General features: G+C 37.4%; 1 protein-coding gene across 12 annotated transcripts in view; it reads left to right on the top strand.

Annotated features, from left to right (window-relative positions):
- LOC129727079 (arrestin domain-containing protein 3-like) overlaps nt 1–21,271 on the top strand; it is a 38,439-nt gene extending 17,168 nt beyond the window's left edge. For 8 of the 12 annotated variants that reach the window (XM_055684505.1, XM_055684504.1, XM_055684502.1 and 5 more), the window contains 8 exons: nt 6,791–7,203; nt 10,649–10,719; nt 11,423–11,614; nt 12,983–13,078; nt 13,218–13,288; nt 19,011–19,311; nt 19,616–19,730; nt 20,008–21,271. In XM_055684505.1, coding sequence (XP_055540480.1) covers nt 7,092–7,203; nt 10,649–10,719; nt 11,423–11,614; nt 12,983–13,078; nt 13,218–13,288; nt 19,011–19,311; nt 19,616–19,730; nt 20,008–20,246 — 1,197 coding nt within the window. In that variant the 5' untranslated portion in view covers nt 6,791–7,091 and the 3' untranslated portion in view covers nt 20,247–21,271. Of the gene's footprint in view, nt 1–6,731; nt 7,204–10,648; nt 10,720–11,422; nt 11,615–12,982; nt 13,079–13,217; nt 13,289–19,010; nt 19,312–19,615; nt 19,731–20,007 lie in introns of all 12 variants that reach the window. The other 4 variants (XM_055684498.1, XM_055684497.1, XM_055684501.1 and 1 more) reach the window with 2 other exon arrangements.
- The last annotated feature ends 201 nt before the right edge of the window (nt 21,272–21,472 follow it).

Below are 21,472 nucleotides of genomic sequence, written 5' to 3'. Positions count from 1 at the left end.
AGGAAAAGATAATTCAGTACGTTCTGAGACACGGAAATAAAGTAAAATGTATAACTTTTACAAATTTAAAAATGTAAATTAACTCAAGAAAAAACATTAACGCTTTAATAATCAGGTTTTTATTTCATCCTGAAAAGGACAATTTGTTGTTTAATTTATAATCGGATAAGATGTCGATTACATCTTTGCGTTATCACTGACAGTGCGAACCAAGTATTCGTTGTGATAAAGTAAACTGTGAAATGCTGATATAACACTCAAAACTAGACGGCTCACGTATTGTCAAAAAGAGTCAACTTTTCATTGAATGCATTCACTAGTGCTCACTATGGCACAGAGACTGCATTTCACTAAAGTGCCTAACTGCATCAGCCGCTATCGATGCTGAGATTCGCTGCAACTAGTGCGCTATCCATAACCATGTCACAGTTGTGACCGCTATACGCTGCCATTGGTATCCACTGTCCCTGCATCAGCTGGCCCAGCTGCTACTAGTGCGCTATCCATTGCTACGCCACACAGTGCAACGTCCCATAGACAAAAATAAAAAAAGTGGATTTCTTATTGAACCAATTCTATGTGCTGGTATGTTTTATATATGTTTGAGACATACTGTAATGATATTATTAACCTCCCAAGCTCACTCATACGATTATGGCACGCATCTACTGCAAAGTGGTTTCAACTACTCAAGTGACACGTTATTTTTAAAAAAATTTCTCAGTTTTCAAATTATTTTTTTAATATACTCTATATTTTTTCATGTTAAAACCAAAATGGCAACGGTAGAGGCATGTAACTACTACATTTCACATGTTACTATTGAGACATAACGTAGCGCATTTGGAAGTTAAAGGCTTCTTAGCTTTTTTATGCTTAGAGAAAAAAGACACTTTCGATTAAAATCGATCGTCAAAAAAAGTACCCCAAAATACCTCTCTGAATTTCACTTTTTCCTCTCATTTGGAATGTCCTTCAAACTTTGGAAGTGATTGCCATTGCTCAAGTTTGCTCTTTCAACTGAAATTCGCGTTTTCGAATGATACCTCTGGAACCAAGAGTGAGCAATTTGTCGTACATATGTCCCTTATTTTTATGTTTAACACGTAATTTATGTGCAAAACTAGAATGGCTGTTTTGATTTTTGTCCCGCATTCCCATACATTCAACGCACTGTGCGCCACAGCTGTGGCCGCTTTCCGCCATCGCTGGTATCCACTGCACTGCTAGTGCTGCTGCTAAGGGGGGACGACTGCTGTTGTCGCTGTCTAGAACTATTATGAGCGGCTTCGGCTGAAACAGGCTCTTATATAGGCCAAATAGCATGTTTTAAATTGCAAGGTATATGATTCTGTCAACCGTGCTTGGGAAGCAATCATATAACGACCAATCAGAGGTCGAATTTTTCGTTTTGACAAGGCTTGACTATTTTCAATAGTACAATAGTGTGAATAATAAAATTACAATAATCTTCTCTTGGGAAGAATCTTTTATATATTTCTTTTTTATATTTTTCACTTTTTTCGGTTTTAGATTTTCATTTCACATCCCTATGTAGCCGAACTTCCTGAGAGAAGTATTCTACTTCAAAATAACTCTGAGTCACCCCATGCGCTCCATGTAATTTTAGAAAAGACACCAACAAAGACATATTCGCTGTGTAGTAGTGTGTAGTGCTGATCTTCATTTGTTGCGTGCTGAATCGTTGCGAAGCACTTAGCTCGAGCGCGTGTTACCTAGGAAGGCTCCTTTTTATCTCCGCCCTTAGTGAAGTGCGTGCTTTGCCAAGTCTAATTTTCGTAGAAATAATTTTTGTCTTAGCTTATAGCAACTCCAGTTTTATCACTGACGTTTTTTTTTTATTTTACTAATCAGCTTGCTTATAGCGACGCCGGCGACATTACTGCCTACTACATAAAATTTCGTAATAATCGTTATTTTTCTGAATCATAAAATCGTCATCTAGTGGTACGTCTGTTTGTCTGTGATTAAAATAACTGTTTTGATGAAAAATCACCCTTTTATTAAAAAAGGGTAGGGTCCAACCGAGCGAGAAATGGTCCAATCGGCACAAAAGTTAGGACTTTTTCATGAGGTCACAGGATGTACTTCGAATACTCTTTACAAAAGTACAAAAAAAATTTATACAAAATATTCTAAGCTATTTGCAAGACAAATAGTTTCTCATCAGAAAACACGAATTTCTGACCAGTCTCTTCTTTGTTGTAACCTCCGTTACCGCGTAAACCTTGCATTTCTAATACGGCTTGTATCTTAGGGCCTCCATCATGATGGTGTGGGCAGCCCCGATCAACATATAGGTAAGCTTCGGTCTTCTGAATAGAGCGGTTCCTTTTGCGACGAACCCGCTTCCTCACCACCTAGTCCTTGATGACACCAATACCAATACCAATACACAGAATGCACATGGTGCGCACCTAGGCAGCGTTGAAAAGTTCTAACTTATTGAACAACCTGTACATGAACAATTCCCCAAACTTTGAGCCAAACCTGAGAAGATCTTTGACACATTTGTACTGTTTTTGCACACTTGAGATGGAATGACTCATATGTAGTGAGTGAATATGACTGCATTAAACCTGTACGTTGCATCAATTACAAATTCAGCGAGTGAAGACGCATGTATAGCAAAGCCTTGGTGCACCAACATTCCGATTCGGAACTTGACCTTCTGTTTATTTAAACACAGACTTTGCAGCCGACTATTTAGTGTACAGGACAATTCTGCCGTAATCTCGCAGACTGACGTAAGCGCCAAAGTGGCCGATTTGTGTTTTTTGCGATTAAACGATAGAACACGCCAAACCGGACCTATAGGCACCGAAATATTATCAAAAGTGCGAAAAATAGCGTCATTAATTCACGAAAACGCAATGACGTAACCGCCTTTTCTACTCAACGTGACGTAAATCCAACCCAACTATGTTTGTGATGCTCTTATTGCATTCAGCGACTCGCAAATTAAACCAAATTTAGCTTGTAGATGCTTTCGGGAGCAGGAAATATTTCTATGGTGGTACGACTCCTCTCTCTTCCAAGTAAAACACACATATACGAAACAATTTTTCCCGAAAATAGCTTAAAATGATCGAAATGATGCCCAGGAGCCAATAATTGACCCCAAAGACTATTTTGAATTCTAAGATGGCAACTTCTGGTTTCTTAAGAACAGACCATAATGGCCAAATACCACCCAATATGAGAATTTCCGGAATCAGAATGATACCCAGAGGCCGGAACTAGGCCTTTTTGAAATCCAAGATGACGACTTCTGCTCTTTGGAAAACATCCCAAAATTATCGAATACCACCAACATGGATATTTCCTTTAACGGGATGATGAACAGAAGCCTACAATTAACCCCAGAGAAAACTGTGTTAATCTCCGACTACGGATTCAGCTTAGCGGGGATGAAATCGAGGTAGTTGGCAAGTGCGTGCACCTAGGCTAACTGGTGATTACCGAGAACGACATTAGCAGAGAAATTCGTCAAGGTCCTATGGTGGAAAGTCGTGGAAAGTTGGACTCCGGAGGACGCACTGCTCGAATAAAATTCGCCGTGGAACGAAGTTGACTATCTACAAAACATTGATCATACTGTAGCCCTCTAAGGCCGCGAAGCTTGGTCCATGCTCGTGGACAACTAAAGCGCACTTGCTTTTTGTACGGAAGAAGTGCAGATGGAAGATGGCAGAGGCCACGAATGCTATTATATTCCAAACCAAATTCATTTCCAAAAAAGTATACTCGAATCGCGACTATTTGCCTGATTATGAAAAAAAAAGTTGAGAGACTTGTCGCATACTACGATGGATGTACGTCAATCGGTTGTGGAAACAGTAAAATGAAAATCGCTGTTTCTACAACAAAATGACGTTGGTAACATAACTTCAGTTAATAAACCTTTTTCCACAAATTATACGTTCGGCAATGTTTTGTGATTATATTAATGCATTTTGTACAGATCAGATTGTTGAAATTCGTCCTAACACTCATTATACAAACGTTTTTGGAAAAAGCTTCGTGCTGAAAATTTTACTCGCTGTCGCATACGTCAGTCTGCGAGATTACGGCAGAATTGCGGGGCTAGCGCTACGATCCTACTGACACTAACAGTCTCTCCCGAGACGAGTCTCGAACCTACGACGATTGGCTTATTAGGCCAGCATCGTACCTTGAGACCATCTGGAAGATGTATAGCAGCTCTTGGCTATATCTGCGTCTGCAGAAACATATACAAGCGCATCAGAAATGGCGTTGGTTTGAATCCCACCGCTGTCACCACGAATATAAGGTATACTTTCCCCGGATTTGTGTTAGAAGTAAAACATATGAAGCACTGTACACACTCCACTAAGAAGATGATTAACTTTATTGTTCCACAGTATGGCTTAAATATGGCCCTATAGGCTAAACTCTATTGTTTCCTTAAGATTAATTCATCAATAAGACGAGATTCGACTCAAAGGTCTTTTGTCAGACAAATGAAACACCAAAATTGTTGAAAGATTTATATTTATTTTTCAATATTATCTTTTTTTTTGTTTGATAAACTTTTCTAGCGATTTCCTATAGCTTCGACCGTCAGCTACAAACTCTATCTTTCCTTTGTTGTTTATTTCATCATTTTAACACTTCAATAAGTTCAATTTATACTCGCCCTTGATTGTTTTCGCACGCGCATTCCTGAAAACCGATGTCATGACCATGCCAACAAATTTAGCTGCTTTTACCTCGGTTTTCGGATCATTCCATTTATGCAATTATTCTTTCGTCGTATGAAGTAATGGGCCCACCAAAAACCATCGCTGAGCTCTCACTGGAAACATCTTCGCAATGCTGTTTTTGATTGAACATAAACAACCTTTACGCATGTCTTCTCGTATCTGAAAAATAATATGAATATATAATATGAAATATTATTATCATACTATTGAAAATATTGGTAAACCTCGTATTCAACACCCAGGTTTGAATAGCACTCATTTTAATCGTCGTCTTTACGTTTTGATTCAAACATTTTGTGGAAAATTGTCGAAATCTCGTTTCGAAAGTCTATTTTCACGACGATTACATTACTGTTCGGCCTACGCGAACTTACGAAACGCGTATAACGAGATATTTCGTCTAAATCTAGTACCTTCCGCGTCAGTCAACTGGTTGTTCGGATCGAGCAATAGGTTTACCGGAGCTGTCGCACGTATCAGAATGGATGTCATTCGTAATAAGATCATTCTCGAAAAGGCGGAAGGGATGTGCGAAACGATGTGTAATTCGTTTGCAGATTTTACGGAAAATAGCGGAACAGTAAAACATAAGTGCTGAGTTAGGGCCTCGCATATATTGTGCTGTGCTCATGGAAAATCAATATAGCGTTATCCGTTCTTCAATTATCGTGGTTAACTGCACGGGTTAACCATCAGGAGCGAAGCGGTTCTTTAAGACTCGTATACCAAACAAGAAAAAAAAGCTTCTATCACTGTAATCTCAATTTAGAGTACGTACTCGTTGTCGTTGCTATACGTAGTTGGTACATAGAAAAATGCTTCGTACGTTTTGTTATGCTCAACAACCGTAAACGCTGATATAGATGAGGAAAAAAAAACCGTAAACGCTACAAAATTCTCTTCTACCAACTAGCGGGAAGAATGTAGAGTGCACGGAAAGGTTTTTTTTTTCATTTTCAGCCGCACTAACGTTTGTGAAAAACAAGGTACCTACCATATTGTCTCTTAAATTGTCTGTCAAAAACGCTTTTCAAAGCAGAATCAATTTTATTCGCGCCAACGCAACGCATCCATCCATGGGACTGGCAGCAACCGCTCAGAATGTATTAAAACTTTGTGGATGCGTAAGCCTTAATGGGGACTTTTCTTGAATTTACCACGTGAAAAATGAAATATAATAATAATCATATCATAAGTTTATTGGATATTTGAACTATTCAATGACACATTGATTATTACTTTTTATTCGATTGTTTGAATGCTATTGGCGTTCGAAATCTTTCCCTCTCAAATGTCACAAGCTATTTACCGAACTTACTCGGCATGAAAAAAAGACGTAGTTCTACGTCAAAATGGCTGGAGGTTTATATAAAGAACACGTACAAATTGCAATTCATTCTACTGCTAAATATAAAAATCAAATTTTCAACAATTTAATCAGTGGAAAATTCCCCAATAACAAAATACCAAACAGTGTATGATTTCAGTGGAAAATTACCCTATAACAAAATACCAAACAGTGTATGGTTTCAATGGAGACGCATCGTGCTCGTATGATGATGAAATAAAATTCACGCTGGGCGATAGATAATTATTATCTGGGAGCTGTATTCAAACGATTACAAAGCTTAGTTTCGCTAATAGCTCTCGTGCTTGAGGCTGCAACCATACCCAGTCGGTGGTTGTCTAGCTTTACAACATGTTATAAAACATTACATAACAGCTAATTCGGTCATCATGCCTGCTCGAATATCAAAACCAACAGTGGCACTCCACACATCCTGGCACTACTCTCCGGATGAGTATATACAACGGTTCACACCCCAGAATTGTGTAAATGATATAATCGGGTAGATGGTTTCTGATAGTTTTTAAAACAGTCAAATACTGTCAGATGTTTCCGGGCATTTGAACAACTCAATGTTCCATCATTGGGGGGCTTTTAGAAATATTATAAACCTAACAGAAATCTGGTTACGGTAGAACCTGAAATAAAACTTTCATCGAACCAACTACCTTATTACTAATTCCTTTGAGTGCAGAAATGAATGAACAGTGACGACAAACTAGAAGGCGAATAAACAGTGATTTAATGAGATAAACTTGTGCGCTCCAGCGGTTTCCGACTTCAAACTTATAGCGACAAATTTGTTCAGTAGAGCAGCGTAAAACTTTCAGGTTACAAACCATTGCCGTTTTGTACTGAATGCTGTGCTCGACAGCAGCAGGAAGTCAATCCCAGCGGAGCATGTGAAGTTTGAAAATTATTATAGAACTATAGTGTACCGCCGCCAGCAAGAGACACGTGTTGGGGCCAATTGTAAACGGCTCCTCCCTCTCACGATGGACTACATAAAGGAGCTCGATATACGGCTCGACAAAGAGCAGTACTATGCCGGAGAGGTACTCTCAGGGAAGATAGTGATTCACACCACCGAGAACTTCAAACTGAAATGTGAGTATTGGTTCCTTTATTTCTGTGTTGAACGATATCCTTACAATTGATTTTTGAAAAATAACTAGGGTAGCAAAATCATTTAAGGAAATAGTAAAGTTAATTGACCTGCAAAATCTGGGAATGCTATGCTAACTTTTTATTTAGATGTAACGTATCTAAGCATTTTTTATTTGAATGGAAATTTGCACACGTATTTATATAGCATAGCAAGCTAAGTGTTGCTCACATGTGTGCAATTCCATAAAAATGATTACAAATATTCTCAGAGCCAGAATGGTTTGTTTGATAAGTGTACTCCTGGGTACTCCTAGGTAAAGTAATAATGCTTCTAGTAAAATAGGAAACAGAAAAGTTGAAAAGTTTATTTTGACACATTTTTTTTTACTTTTTTTTTGTTCAAGTTCAGTCAACTATCATTGTTCAGCTAACAGTGTGTTGTAAAGACATTATACCAATTAAACGAACCGTTCTGGCATTACTTTTTTTCTCTTCTGTTTTTGAATTTCAACTTTTTCGTATCCTATTTCTCCATAATCAGACTACCAGAATTGTTTAATTAATCCCCTGTAGATTTTATTTCAAAAATTAAGCAACGAGCTTTTTAAGATAATCAATTTTCATATCTTTTTATTATTTATTTTGATTAGAAGAACAGCTTTTTTTTTCGGAGTGTATATTTTTCGGCAAGACAAAATTATTTTCTCCAACTTTACCTAGACGTCACACTAAAAAAATTACCAATTGCACAAAATAACATTTTTAACACATATGTGCTGCTATCACAATTTCTTGCCTTTTCTTTAATTCTTGTCACGACTTTAGAAATATTTCCAAACATATCTTCCACACCATCCGTACATACACTAACACAATTTCCAGGGGATTATTGCAGAAATGGGCAAAGATGGGCACCGCTAACTGTTAATTTAGCGACGCTAATCGCTAATTCGCTAACTGGAGAATTTAGCTCGATAATCGCTAAACGCTAGACTCATATTAGCGGAACTTTCGCTAATCGCTTACTTATTATTACCCAGATTGTCATATGGTTGTATTTATTGCATTCCATTGGTACCCTACTATTTGCAATAACCGGTTCCAAATTAACAAAACTATGTTCATAGTTGAGGATTTCATGAAAACAAGGAACAACTAAAGTGACTTCAATTATATAAAATACATACTTCTAAGAATGTTTTTATAATAAAGTAGAGCCGAAGTTAAATTTGTAATGCACTGCGGCTCAAAGAAATTTTGACTTGTCAAAAAATTTATCTTGATAATCTTGAATGATAACTCGAACCTTATTTTAGGGTAAAAAGAGATGCATCTCGATAAGAGAGAAACTTTAGACAGTTAAGACAATTAAACGTTACTTTAATGAAACATAAGTTTTCTAAGTAACATTCACAGTGAAGCATGTTCTTTAGACTGGGACACGGTTATATGGGAAGAAAACGATGGTGTTATTTTTTCGCTCCCATGCCATTTTCGTGTTCCTTAAAGGTCCTATAACAACTGTGTAATTTTTCAGATCTATCGGTGAAACGCTCGATTTGCGCCCGATTTTTAAAGCTTCCATACGATTTATATGGGAAAAACCACTTTTTCAAAACTTTTTTCTATAGGGATGTCCAGTTGGCTCCTAAAAATATATCAATACATGATATGTATAGGAAATTTTCTTGGGAATAACTCTTCTGAAAACTTGGAAAACTGATCACTTTGCCCCACCCTAATAGGCACTGAGATGAATATAGGAGCGATTACCCTAATTGACATAAATCGACAGCACTGCAGTGGTTACCTAGGTTACTAATTTTGGACGTAAACAACTACAGCAGATATCTAGGTAATTTACTTCGACAGTCTGCGGCTACGTTCATTCATGATAATGTGATTCATTCATAATTAACAGTGTGATGAATATGGGGGCGTCGTGAGATGAATAATTGAGCAGTGATTCAAGTTTTGAGATGGATATGGAAGCGTTGTGAAAAATGGTTTGCTTTACAAAATTCAAGGATAAAGTTTACTAAATGTACAAATGCTGGGCGATTCCATAAGAGCACGTAGGCGGTTTTTGTTTATTTGTTCAATGATTTCGTAAAAATTTGGTATTTAATCCGTGCATTCTTCGTCAATATCGGCTTAATGAGATGAATAGTGGAACAGTTCCCCTATTCGGAGAAAAATTAAAACAAATAAAAATATAAAAACTAAAAAAGTTATGCTTTTTTTAAAATAAACGAAATTTTTTTCTCGTATTTTTTTACAAAGTACCTATACTTTTTCTGGAAAGTCAGAAATATTATACTGGTAAACACAGGTTTTGCCGTAGACCTCAACTTGGAAAAAATTAAAGATTATAGCGTTTTAACCATTTGCCTTTGATAAAGATATCTTCACCAAAGACTTAAATTACTTTTCCCGTTAGCCAATGTAGAAACGACGAACCCATCGAGCACTTACTATGCGGCATTTTAACACACTTCTGCATACACGATTATTGGACAAACCTAACGAAAATAAAACCCATACCTTATTCAGTTTATAATTATTTTTTCCAAGAAAATTTTTGTTTCCTTATAGTGTACATTTTTTCTGGAACGATAAAAATATTATTCATTTTTTTACTGAAAACATCACATAAAGCTAACAAACTGTGTTGAATCAAACAAAAAAATATTTTTTTTTTTCAAAAATTTAAACTTTATTTTTCTTATTTCCCCATGGTCGAACAATCATCAATGTTTAGCCAGCCAGATTTTTAAAAAAATGAGCTTTTTTAGATAACACTGGTAGACAAAAGCGAAAAAAATGCTGCTTTACAAATATTATAGCTTTTCATAGCTTTCACAAATATTATAGCTTTTTCTTTTTTCCAGTTTATGCTTTAGCGCCACACCTGTGTTGACCAGTGTGAATAATTTTTAATATTTTTTTTACCTTTTTTTATTTTTCTTTTTGTGGTGTAACCCACCCATCTGCTCTCGGGATACGATGCTGGCCAGTGAACTAGAAGAAACCAAACAAACAACAGCCTTTTATTTCGAGTCCTGTTGAAAAAACAGCAGTTTTTTTAAAGAACAAAATAATAAAATGTATACCTTCATCTGTAATTCGATTGATCCTTTCCAAGATTGATTAATTTGTTACCTAATAGTTAAAAATAATATTAAATTCAGTTTCAAAAACTAGTCCCTTAAAAATTCGCTCACTGTAAGTTTGTAACATATTTGCAAACCCTAACCGAACATACGACGACAGATTTATCAGTTCAAAATCTTTAAAATACTTTAAAAGTCAAGTGGCACACTGCAAAACCGTTTCTACATCCCGCAGAGACTATCTGTGGTTGCCATGTTCATGCACGATGTCGGTGGCAAAATGCAGCGCTGCATCAAACCTTAACTATAGGCTTTTCCTTTTCTCTTTTCAGCCATACGTTTGCTGCTACGAGGGAAGGCTCATGTGGAGTGGAAAGTGTTCGTGTCTGGAGATAAGCGAACGGTAATTGTGTTCCTAGGCTGTGTTCTCAACTCAAAACTAATCCTCGGAGGAAGATTTAGGGAACATGTAACTATTTTGTAGAACGTAGGCATTATCTGATGCAAATTTCATTACAACTAAATCTTTCTCTGCCCTACCATCAAACATAGTTTCCTGATAGATTAACAAAATAATAATTATCCTAGAGCCAATTTCTAGTATATATGTTGATTTTGCGGTTTGTCGGTAATCATAATATTATGTGAGTGGTATGACTAATTAACATCGATGCTTTCGCGTTTACCAACCAATGAAACAACATCAACAATGTGTTCAGTTTTCAATATTGTAAACCACAAATTGTTTGAAAGCACGCAAATTGCAGAATCACCCAGTCATGTCTGTTTTACAGCAGCCCTATTGCAATTCCGAGTCACGCGAGCCATACCACAAAGATGGTTTTATATACTTTGTTACTACCGCTTTCGTGTCATTGAAATGAACGTGTTGAATATGCGAATATTTGTGTGAAGGGACTGCAGATGAAATATACATGCATTTCCATCACAACATTACAATTCGGTCTAGCTCGGACGTCAAACGTTTGGAAAAGGCACTTGACATTATCCTAACAGTAGCGGTGTTCAACCTTGAACTCTCATCTTTGATGGTATTCATTTAGTACAGGCACTTTCCCCGTTTCCACTCTACTCCGGCAAACTAGGTGAAGGACGACCAGCTGTACATCGACGAACGGGCGGTAATCTGGGGTGAACGTGCCGGCGAAGGATTGGATGTCACCGTGCCGGTACTGATACGCGGCCAGCACCAGTTTCCGTTCCATTTCAACATCCCGGAAACTAACCTTCCCTGCAGCTTCGAATCTCGTGCCTGTTACATTCGTTACTTTGTTAAGGTACGTAATCGCGTTTTGAGTGGTGTCATTTCCTGCTCGCTTTGCCGAGTGGCACGAAAAGTAGTGGAATAATCATATGCTGCTCAAAGTCATAGTCATAGGAGGGATTTTGTGTGAATTCAGAATTCATCTAGTTGCTGACAGTTACAACGGCAATTCAGACACCTTGACAGTTACACACTTGAAATCTAACAGGAAATCTACAAGTTCTTTTTAAAAAAGGTCAAGTGAAATTCATCAACTGAAACAAATTTTAGGCCAAATCTAAATTCCCAATCCGAAGAAAATAATGTAAACTACTCAATCTTCCTTGAAATTCTTTACGAGAGCTGCCTGTGGAGTAAAAAAATATTCCATATTTTCTCCCTTTCCACTTTCTTCTTGCACGAAATACAGCCGAATCTATGGCTGTATGGCACTACAAAAGGTTGAACAAAAAGATTTAAAACAGTGTAGAGTTAAACCATGATTTAGGAGCTGACACAGAGTTATTAATTGAAGGAGTAGTATTATGTTTTAATTACTCAAAGGCGAAACTTGAACACTCCACGATGAATAGTCATAACAAACAAATTATCAAACAAATTTCACCGACTTACGCAGCTGCTTGACCTTTTCCAGAACTCACAGGACAACTACTGCAGGCAAGAAACAGTCGCGTAATTAAAAAAGTGTCTCGTAATCAACCCGCAGGACCAGAAAAATGGTATGAAACGAAATTAATACAGACACAAAAAACGTACCACGGGTTGCTGCCTCAGGACACAAAAACACGCAGGTTTAATTTCGATGTGAACCTCAGTGAAAGTGACAATTTAAGAGATAGGAAAAAAAGCTCACAAAGGAGTCTATTATTAGGGCAGTTTATAGTAAAATTTGTATCCTGTTACAAATAGAAATGAAATTCAGAAAGTGATTTCGGAAAGAGATTTTCAACCAGGAATATTAATGGTATCGTTTCTAGAGCGCCAATCTTATCCCGCAATGTATTACACATTTTAGTGGCTATCAACCATGCGTTTCCATCAACATTTGTACAGTGCTAACGCATGGTATTTTGTTGTATCACTATATATTGGCAATGATTCCGTATTTACTACCCAATGATGATCGCAATAAAGTTATCTCAACGTGTGCCGTCGCATATCGTATCAGAAATAATCGATTGATTGATGAACGTGCCTCGTTGCGAGTATATGAAATATTGACAAGACAAGCGAACTTTTCCTCCAAAATTTTACGAGCCTATTCATCATTCAGCAGCTTCTGCACGATGTTTTCCTGGTTAAGTAGAAAAGTGCAGCACAAATATAGCCCCCGTGTGCTAATGTGATTCTTTCTTCTTCGTCCTCATTTCTCCCGCCCTAGGCTACCATAGATATCCCGTACGCTTCACCGCCGCAAGGAATCAAATATTTCACCGTGGTGGGACCACACATCGACTGTATGGACGAGCAATATTTGGTACGTTAGTTACGGTATACTGTGGTGTTATGGAGCGAAATATACAGTCACTATTAATGCTTCTCACCCAGATTACATCGGTCTTCACTGAATCCATTTTTCCTCTCTGCCAATTTCCCCTCTTTTTCATTATACGCAGAAACCGGTTTCGGCTCAGGACAAAAAGGTGAGATGCTGTTTGTGTTGTGCCAAAGGACCTGTCACGCTGAGGTGAGTGTAAGCAGCGTACAATCAATTTAGTAAGACGTTTGTCAAGCAACCGTTTATTATTCTCAACAACAACAGAATGTTTATCCAGTGCTAGTCACTTGATGGAAAAAATCGCTAGCATAAAAAAATCATGTTGTAAGCGCCCGAAAGACAGCTCTGGAAGTGTGCCAGAGTGACGGAATACAAAGCAGAAATAATTATTTTAGCAGCACGTAATTTTCTGTTGACGCGTGTCATCAAAAGGGGCAGCATTTTATTGGGTTTGGGTCAACACGCGTGGCCTGTTAGACAAATGGAAACGAGTATACATATATTCGCGTATTTATAGCGTTGAGCAAGAACGCGTATCCGGTAGTACCTCAGCCTTTTCATGCCGCTTACCCATTCGATTACATTTGTAGCGTTGAGTGGGTTTACATAGCTTTCAATGTGATAACATATCTGTTGCGTGCTCAAAGCTTGATATACTAGTGCAATTGCTCAATGACATAAGGCTCGCGTGAATGGGATCAATTGACATTTGCATATTCAATGAATACGGTTAGTTATATATTTACATACATACCGATTTTGTGCTGGTGATTTCGATGGAACGTTTCAACTTTGTGGTAAAATCAAGCATTTTTTCCACTATGGCCCTCGGAACTTTTTCAGCTTTAAAAAGTGATGTGTCTTTTTAATTATTGTAAGAGAGATTTTCAGCCGCAAGTTTATAGAGTTCACTTTGACAAGTCGGTGATCATGGGTTCGAGTCTTAATAGCATAAGATAGAAGAATGAGGCCATTTAATATCAAAGGACTTAAAGCCGTTTAATATCAAAGGACTTTTTCACAAGTAAACTTCTCTCCACACTGATAAAAAAAAACTGAAAACGGTTCTAAAACTTCGAAAATTTGGTAGACCCATAGCACGTTCTACATTCTAATAGCTAGCTTGATGCGATTTTAAGGTCGATGAAGACGATAAGAAAATAGTAATACTGGGGGAATACAAACACGTCTGGAAAAACACACTGCAAAAAGGAAAAACGAAAGAGGTGAACAGCAAGAAACGTTCGCAACAATGCATGCCACAAAAGATCAAAACTACTGTCTGGATTGGAGGCACGTCTAGAATTCCATTTTACAATTAATATCAAAGCTTTGACGTTTATAAGAGCACACCGAGTTCTCTGCGGTTCTCTTAACCCTCTAGTGCCCAAGACCGCCATTTGGCGGGCTTCAGTCAAACCTCTAAAAAGCTTCAATAAATACTTAAAAACCGTTTATAATGATTCATATTGATTTTACCGAAGCCCGTCTAGAAATTAACTTGGGCACTAGAGGGTTAAACAAATGTTGAACTAATATATCTTTTTTCTTTCCCTAACAATTGCCAACACGTGGGACCGTAACAATTCTCTGCAGACAGTTGACCTTTGTTTGCCAACATGTAATTAGATCCCAAAGTAGCATGTCGTTGCTTACGAACGGGAATAAATTGTTTTCGTAAACAGAATATTGTTACTAAGAGTGACTACGAATTTGTGCAACCGTGCTATGATTTTTTCAACTCCTGGCTTCTGGTGCCTAAAGCAACATAGGTACTCTATTTTTTATACTGTATTTTTTGCTCTTATATTTCTAGACTGTTAGCTGCCTGATCAGTTTTCCCGCTCTCATAACACTAATTCAGACACATGCCAAATATTCTTTGCGCTTACGTACTTCCCGTTGAGTTTTTTTTTTCTTTTTGACTAAGCACCGTGTAATGCTGCTTCAAATGCTCGGTAGTCATAAAAAATAGCATCTTGCCGTTTCCTGCAGGAGGCGTTTGGGCTCCAAAACCTTGCAAAACCTTGGGCTCCAAAACGTTTGCACAGCTATTAAATAATACATAAGGAACGATTCACGACAAAACAAATCTGGTACTCAAAAATATATGACACCACTGAAACAATAATGAAAAATGAGAATAACTGTTAACTGTTAGGAATTTAAAAGAAAATGATACACTAACAAATTGATAATAATTGCAAAAAAATTGAAACCTGTCAAATCGATGGAATTCAAAGTTCAGAACTATGTCGTAGCGCTGTGAAAAACATTCAACAATAAAGCTAACAATATTCAATAGGACTCGTTTCACGTAACAGTGAAACTGAAGAGTGCTCACCTTAATTACTAGTATTCTACATCATTTATATTTGGCCAAGGATCTTGATATGAAATTTAATAAAATTGTCATGTATTATTTGATGTGGGTACCAAAAAACCAAACAAGAAAATTTAAATCAAACAGTTACAAGGATTTATAATATTTTCAATAAGGATAAAATTTGGATTGACTTCAGGCTAGAAAAAAAATTCTATGCAAATAATTGTAAAATAAGCAAACACATGAAGACAAAAAGAAATAATGTTTTAAACTTTTCCTAAAAGTTTTGAGTAAGACTGCATTGCCGGTAAACGCAAGTCAGTCCCATCCGTAAAAATATAAAATCGAGAAAACAGCTTCGAAAGATATTTTATTCACGCTCAGTTATCACTTATTTAACATGAAATATTTTAACAATATTCATGCTAAAATATAGTTTGCTTACTAGCCTGCACTTATTGCGTAGTAAAAACCATTCCATCATTGATTTAATGATAAAAACTTTGAGTGTGACTGACTTGCCGTTACATTCTACATCGAAGAGAAAAGTAACCGCAAGTCAGGCACATTGCCATGTTGGTGCTATAGTGCTTGTCGACGTGTTGTTATTCGTTGCCGTGAAAATCAGTCAATCCTTCCAGTTCGGAAGTGTATGTTCATGTGATCAGTTCCAAAAATGTCGATGTTGGAAAATTTCATGATGTACGGAACTGATGAAAGCTCATCCGGTGAAGATCCGAATGAGCTTTCATCGGTTCCGTACATCATGAGGGACTGCAGCTGGTAAATCCGACAACAAATGTCAAGATGATCAAAATCTGTTTGAGGATCGAGCATCACCTTTGGCGATATCTTGGAACGATTTCCTAGATTCTGATGGATGCTTTTTTATACTGAAGATTTTCCGGATAGATCCATTAAGATGCGAACCAAGAAAAAAATGGGCTTGAACTCATATTAGCAGGAAATTGCTGCACATAAATTCATCACCATTTCAAACTAAAAAATAATCCCAATAATTGATAATTGTTACTAAGTTATCTGTTATTGTCAAAAGAAGGGTCTTTTTTCACTCTAAAACTTTTCCGAAGACAAGATTGCTCTAAAATGTAACGTTCGTGAGAAAATGACTTTTGACCACCTTTTTTGATTTCTGGACCACAGTGCAGCGGCCGAATATCGTAGACCACTCGACTCAGTTCGACGAGCTGAGCATTCTCTGTATGTATGTATGTATGTGTGTATGTGTGTGTGTGTGTGTATGTGCAACTTTTTTTTCTCACTCACTTCTCTCAGAGATGGCTGGACCGATTTTCATGAAATTTATTGCAAATGAAAGGTCTAGTTGCCCCATAGGTTGGTATTGAATTTCACTGTAATCGGATTTTTAGTTTAGAGGTTATGTATCAAAATGTAAAAATGACGAAACATCAATATCTCAGAAACCACCCAACCGATTCTAATAAAACCGGTGTCAAATGAACGGGCCGTCTCCAAACCCCTTAACTTATAAATGATTGAATATATGGTTCAAAAGTTATGTGAAGAAATTTAATCCAGAGGCTGTTTAAACTCACTCATATTTCTCAGAGATGGGTGAACCGATTTTCACGAAATCAGTTGCAAATGAAATATCTGGAGGCCCCATAGGATGTTATTGAATTTCATTGTCATCGTACTTTTAATTTAGGCACTGTGTTTCGAAATGTGTGTGAAAATCACGAAACTTCAATATCTCCTCAACTACGCAATCAATTTTTACAAAACTGTTGTCAAAAAAAAAGACTTCCTTGAAAATCCTTAACTAATGATTTTTATAATGATTGAACATGTGGTTCAAAAGTTATCAAAAGAAACGTGTTCCGGAGGCTGTTAAAACTCACCCATTTTTCTCAGAGACGACTGGACCGATTTTCACAAAATTAGTATTGTATGTAAGGTCTAGTTGCCCCAAAAAACCCAATTAAATTTTATTGTAATCGGACTGTAACTTTGTCCGTTATGTATAGAATGTTAAATCGCGTGTTAAAAAGAAACATATTCAAAAGACTGCTCAAAGTCACTTATTTTTCTCAGAGATTGTTAAGATCGATTTTTACAGAAATAGTGTCAAATGGACAAAAAGATACCTCATAATACACTATTTAATTACACTGTAATTAGACTGTAACTTTATCCGTTATGTACCAAAATGAACGGTCTACCTTCAAAACCCATAACCAATTAATTTCACAATGATTGGACATGTGGTTCAAAAGTTATGAAAAGTAGTTTACTCCGAATACTTTTCAAATTCACTCACTTTCCTCGGAGATGGCTGGATCGATTTCGGCGTTCTTAGAGTCAAATAAAAAGCCTAGCTGTCCCAAAGATTCTAAATTATTTTATTACAGACAGACTTTTACTTTAACCATTATGCATACAATCGTAAAAAAAAAACGAAAGTCTCTTATCCTAAAGATTATACAGGGTGTTAGGTAGCTCACTTAAAATCCAACTGCTGCAGAGTTATTCACTTTTTCAGTTTTCGGTTATGTTTGCCTTTAATGTGGTCTAGCACAAGAAGTATGATAGCTAGCTCAATTCTGTTGATTTCGTTGGAAAGCTGAAAAAAATTCGTAATCAATAGTGTCTTGAAAACGTCCAACTAGAGGAATTAAGGAGCACTTAGAAATGAATAAATGTGAACCCGTATAATCAATAACCATAAAACGTGCCTAACACCTAGTTCGGGATATAGTCCCGACTGTATGGGGTATCGTTAAACCATATGGATTATCATCCGTTTATGGTTATTGATTATGCAGGAAATCGTATGTTTTTTTGAGAACTAAACTGCAATTTTCTGTCTGAAATGTGTGATTAACATGGATTTTGTAGTTGACTAAATTAAACATTGAAGTCTACTCTACAAGTTGTTCTTTGACATCAAGCATATAACTCTATTAGTTTAGCCGCTATTTTACTTTAAAAGCCCTAGAAAATGCCATAATCGCACACAAAAGTCAATTAAAACAAAGATAGAAGCCCCAAAAATTGCTGGAAGACGTATCCAGCAACCATTTCAGGCGTTTTCATCCAGATGCTCCTGCCATGTTGCTATACAGACGTAAGCAACGAAAAATATCCTGGCTTTCATTGTGTGTACAATACACAACAATATCAAGCCTATTCGAATAAAGTGTGAGTTTTTGCATTGCACTTAATCAAAGTGCAACAAAAACCAACGTCAAAGAAAGCCAATTTAGATGCAAATTATGCGGAAGCAGTCTCCCAAAATAAGGCTGTCAAAATCCGAAAAGAATGAAGCGTTATTTAGACTTTCTATCTTCATAACAATCTATTCTGGAGACAACAAGTTGAATAGGTCTTCTGTCAGAATACTGTATTCACATTTCAGTAAAAAAAACTGCACCTCCTGGAAGGTACATTTGATTCCGTACCATGTAAATCATCACGTGGCTAAATTGTGATGTGAGCAAACGAAATCTTCTACACAGTTTTACAGAAGCATCTCCCTACATTATAATCATCACTTGCACACGTTCTGAATAAAACGAATTTCGTTCGTTCCTTCTGGTATAGCTGCTCCCTGGATCGGACTGCATTCTGCTGTGGCGAAACAGTGAAGCTCAAAGCCATCATCGACAATCAGGGCGAGCAAGGTGTGACACTGAAAGTACGGCTGGTGCAGTTTTGCGAGTTTTTCGTCGAGCGAGGCGTGCTCGGAGTAACAAAAGAGATCCAACACCTGGTGCTTGAGTACCGGGGGGAACCTGTTGCGTCGAGGGACCACCAGGATACCAGTGCCAGCCTGCGGATACCGACCGTTCCAACAACGCTGATGGGCGTCTGTCGACTGGTGCAGATTTACTACACCCTTACGGTGAGTACATTCGCCGGGCAAGTCACACCACGTAACGGGATAGCAGTAGATGCAATGTACGTTCCACCTTCTAACTAGGCGAATATGGTTGGACCGCATTCAGGTTCCATTTTGAGAGTACTCTTATGAAAGAAGGAATGGCATAACAAAGCCGCTTTTAGCAACACTATTCAAAGTTTAGACAAATTTCTATGGTACATGGTACTGTGTGACTGTGTGAATATAGCACAGGTGTTGTTTATTAACAATCGTACATTTTTTTATCATGAATATAATACAAATGCTTTACCTCGTATATCTTCAGACATGCTTGGAGTTTGAAAATTCCGGAGATGATCTACACATAAACTTTCCCATCACCATCGGGACGGTGCCATTTCGAATACCAAACAGCAATCTGCAACCGCAAATAGGATATGGTAAGATCAATTAATAGGCGTTTCACAGAATCTACTCGCCGCAATGGTCATTCCTAATCAACGTGGTCAGTGAGAGAGGAATGCCAAAAACACAAAAGAAAGGGTGAGGTGTTGAAGAGCAAACCACTTTTACGTTTGATAATTGCTATCAAATAGTAGAGTTTTTTTTTTTTTTTTTTGAAAAAAGCTTAAAAATTTATCAAAATATGACCACGTGGCTTTGGAATGGCCCCAAACGATAACAATTTAATCGCAGTGCATTTTTCATCCCGTACAGAAGTGGCCGTCGATCACGTAGAAGGTGGCATCTACATCGGCCCGGAGTTCCTCCTGGGGGAAGTTTACGATGGATGCAATGTCAGCGATAACGAGTATCGTGATGTGGCTCCGCTGTATCGCCCGGTTTACCTGACAGTAGTTCGCAGCTCGCAGCAAAAATCAGCCCGAGCGGCTGGACGGAGCAACCGCAAAAAATCTTCATGTGATATCGAAATCGCCGAAATTCACCGGAAATGATACAGTTTGTCCGAAACGAAAATGTAACAGTAAAGTTAGGTCTTGATGCCAGTGATAATGAGCACCTTACTTCCAAACACACTCCCAGCGGGAAACCCGTTCGCCTCGCCACACTTCACCGCGCCTAAAAGCTTTACATAAAATCATAACGATAGTAGCAACAGTAGCACAGTGTAGGACGTGTTCAACAATTCATGTACAACTCCCTGCGGTGCGATATTTCTTGCACTTGTTGCTCGAGGTGTGAAGCACTAATATGCCACATTAGTTTGTAAAAAAAGTATAAATCTACCAAATACCAGAGCTTTAAATCATGTGCCAACGTTTCCACAGGCTCAGCAAAATTCGTAGGAAAACATCTTGTATGGTAATCCAACTAGCGTGAACTTTATTGTTCATGAAGAAAGATTTTTTTGAGTGTTCAAGAACAATTTTGAAGTTGAAAAACTTACCAAAAAGGAATGAATAGTTCAAATCGACCTTAGCTGTTAAATTAATGTCGGATTAAATGTAAAACGATAAGATGATAGAAACCGATCATACCTACAATCAGGATTAAGGCAGAAAAAGCGTAAGAGACTACCTTCTTACCTACTATTAAAGTTTTATCACGAGAAATCCAAAATTGTAAGTTTCACTGTAAGTCACAATAGCTACTTAGATGAATAACTATGGTTACCAACAGCAACTGATAAATTTAAAAACTATATGTCACGTTGAAACTTGATATAAGTTAATAATAAATATATCAGCACCTATACCAACTAGTTTTGTAAACATGGCTTGATGAGTTGACAGTAAAAAATTTTGAAACCTACCACATGATTCAATTGTATCAAACGAAAAACTCTCGTCAGATAGTAGCATACGTTGATGTGTAAGCCGTACACTAATGATGATAGTCCTAAGCAGAACTAGCAAAAATTGGAATTAGTTGTAAAACACGTTTTAAACAATGAATTAAAGTAATCGAGCACCATGAATACTGTTTGAAATAAGAAAACGAGACCCTTAATTCACAACAATTTTTCTGTGCATATTTTCTGAATTCATCAACAATCCGAAAAATGACTTATAGACCATCTCACCTAATCTCTTTAACCTAATTTTTCTGACAGTCAATGGTAACTTTGTTCTTTGTTGTCAATGGTAACTACTCAAGAGACCATTTTACACAGAGCCGTAGGTACTCCGTTCTCATAGGCGTAGCCAAAGGGGGGCAGGGG

The sequence above is a fragment of the Wyeomyia smithii genome, chromosome 3 (assembly GCF_029784165.1).
Source record: "Wyeomyia smithii strain HCP4-BCI-WySm-NY-G18 chromosome 3, ASM2978416v1, whole genome shotgun sequence".
NCBI lineage: Eukaryota > Metazoa > Arthropoda > Insecta > Diptera > Culicidae > Wyeomyia > Wyeomyia smithii.
This window is presented reverse-complemented; position numbering and strand designations above follow the sequence as displayed.